Genomic DNA, 1,070 nt, shown 5'->3' on the forward strand with positions numbered 1-1,070 from the left:
AGCCATATAAATACATAGATGGAGAAACAAAAACAGACACAGGCTATGTAAGCAATAAAGAGTTTGTGCAGAACTAGAAACAAAATAGAAGTTCACCTCTGTCAGAGGTATGGGTTTAATTTCTCTTGCTGAGGCTCAGGTTTCCCTTTGGTGGGTCTTTAATGGTTCACCTAAGTTCCAGTGGAGGGGTATCTTTCTTCTTTGTTAAGCAAACATGCCCAGGTAGAGCTGCTTCTCTTTCCGATGGTAGCTGCTGAGTTCTGACTGCATTAGCTGAAGGTACCGCCGGACACTGGCATCTTTTGGCTGCCTATTGACAGCAGCCATGAGGTAGTGCCGAGCCTGGTCATAGTCCTGCAGGTGGAAAGAGGTCACCCCAGCCCGATACAGGGCCTTGGCATTATCAGGCTCTCGTTCCAGGACCTTCTGACTGTATTCTTTCACCCGTTCATAGTTTACTGGCTCCATCTGAAGAAGACAGGCAGCTAAGTTGTTGTAGCAGTCTGTCTGGGTGGTGTGCAGTACGTTTTCCTGTTCAGGTGTGAGGGCCGGGCCCTGAGGTCCCAGATTAGGTATCGGGGAGGGCAGACTTGGATCCAGACCCGCAGCTGCTTCAGAGCTTGATGGTACCCACGCACAGCATCTCGGCACTTCCCTTCCCGGTAACACTGGTTCCCTTCCTCCTTGTACAGCTGGGCCTCCTGCAGATGCTTCTCCATAACTTTGTCACCCAGTGCTCTTGAGGAAGTGGGAAGTGAAAGAGCAACCAGAGCTCTGGGGATAGGAGCGAAATAACCAATTTTGTTAGCCCACTTAAACAGGCAGGAAATTCTCCTTCTCCAGGAGGCCTCTCAGGGAATGAGGTTTCCTTGATTCTACTACAGCCCCTTCCTTTCTTCTCTGCAGTTACTTTTCAATCTCTAGACGTGCAGGGGATTGATCAGGGAGAGGACGTGGGAGGAGTAAAGCCAGAAATTAATTGATTTCCTAAAGTGGCGACTCCAGTGTGAGGAGACTCCATGAAAAAGTGAAGGCAGTACTACAAAATTCAACCAATGTTTGGTTTTTTG

General features: G+C 48.8%; 1 protein-coding gene across 1 annotated transcript; it reads right to left on the reverse strand.

The window, feature by feature from the left end:
- Positions 1-204: 204 nt before the first annotated feature.
- Positions 205-740, reverse strand: LOC307051321 (tetratricopeptide repeat protein 9C-like; the record flags this gene model as incomplete). Its single annotated transcript, XM_079701620.1, is given in 2 exon segments — positions 205-605; positions 608-740. Coding segments are annotated over 2 exon segments (513 nt in total). The 5' UTR covers positions 720-740.
- Positions 741-1,070: the final 330 nt, after the last annotated feature.

This window comes from Hyperoodon ampullatus (genome assembly GCF_949752795.1).
Source record: "Hyperoodon ampullatus genome assembly, chromosome: 4".
Lineage (NCBI taxonomy): Eukaryota > Metazoa > Chordata > Mammalia > Artiodactyla > Ziphiidae > Hyperoodon > Hyperoodon ampullatus.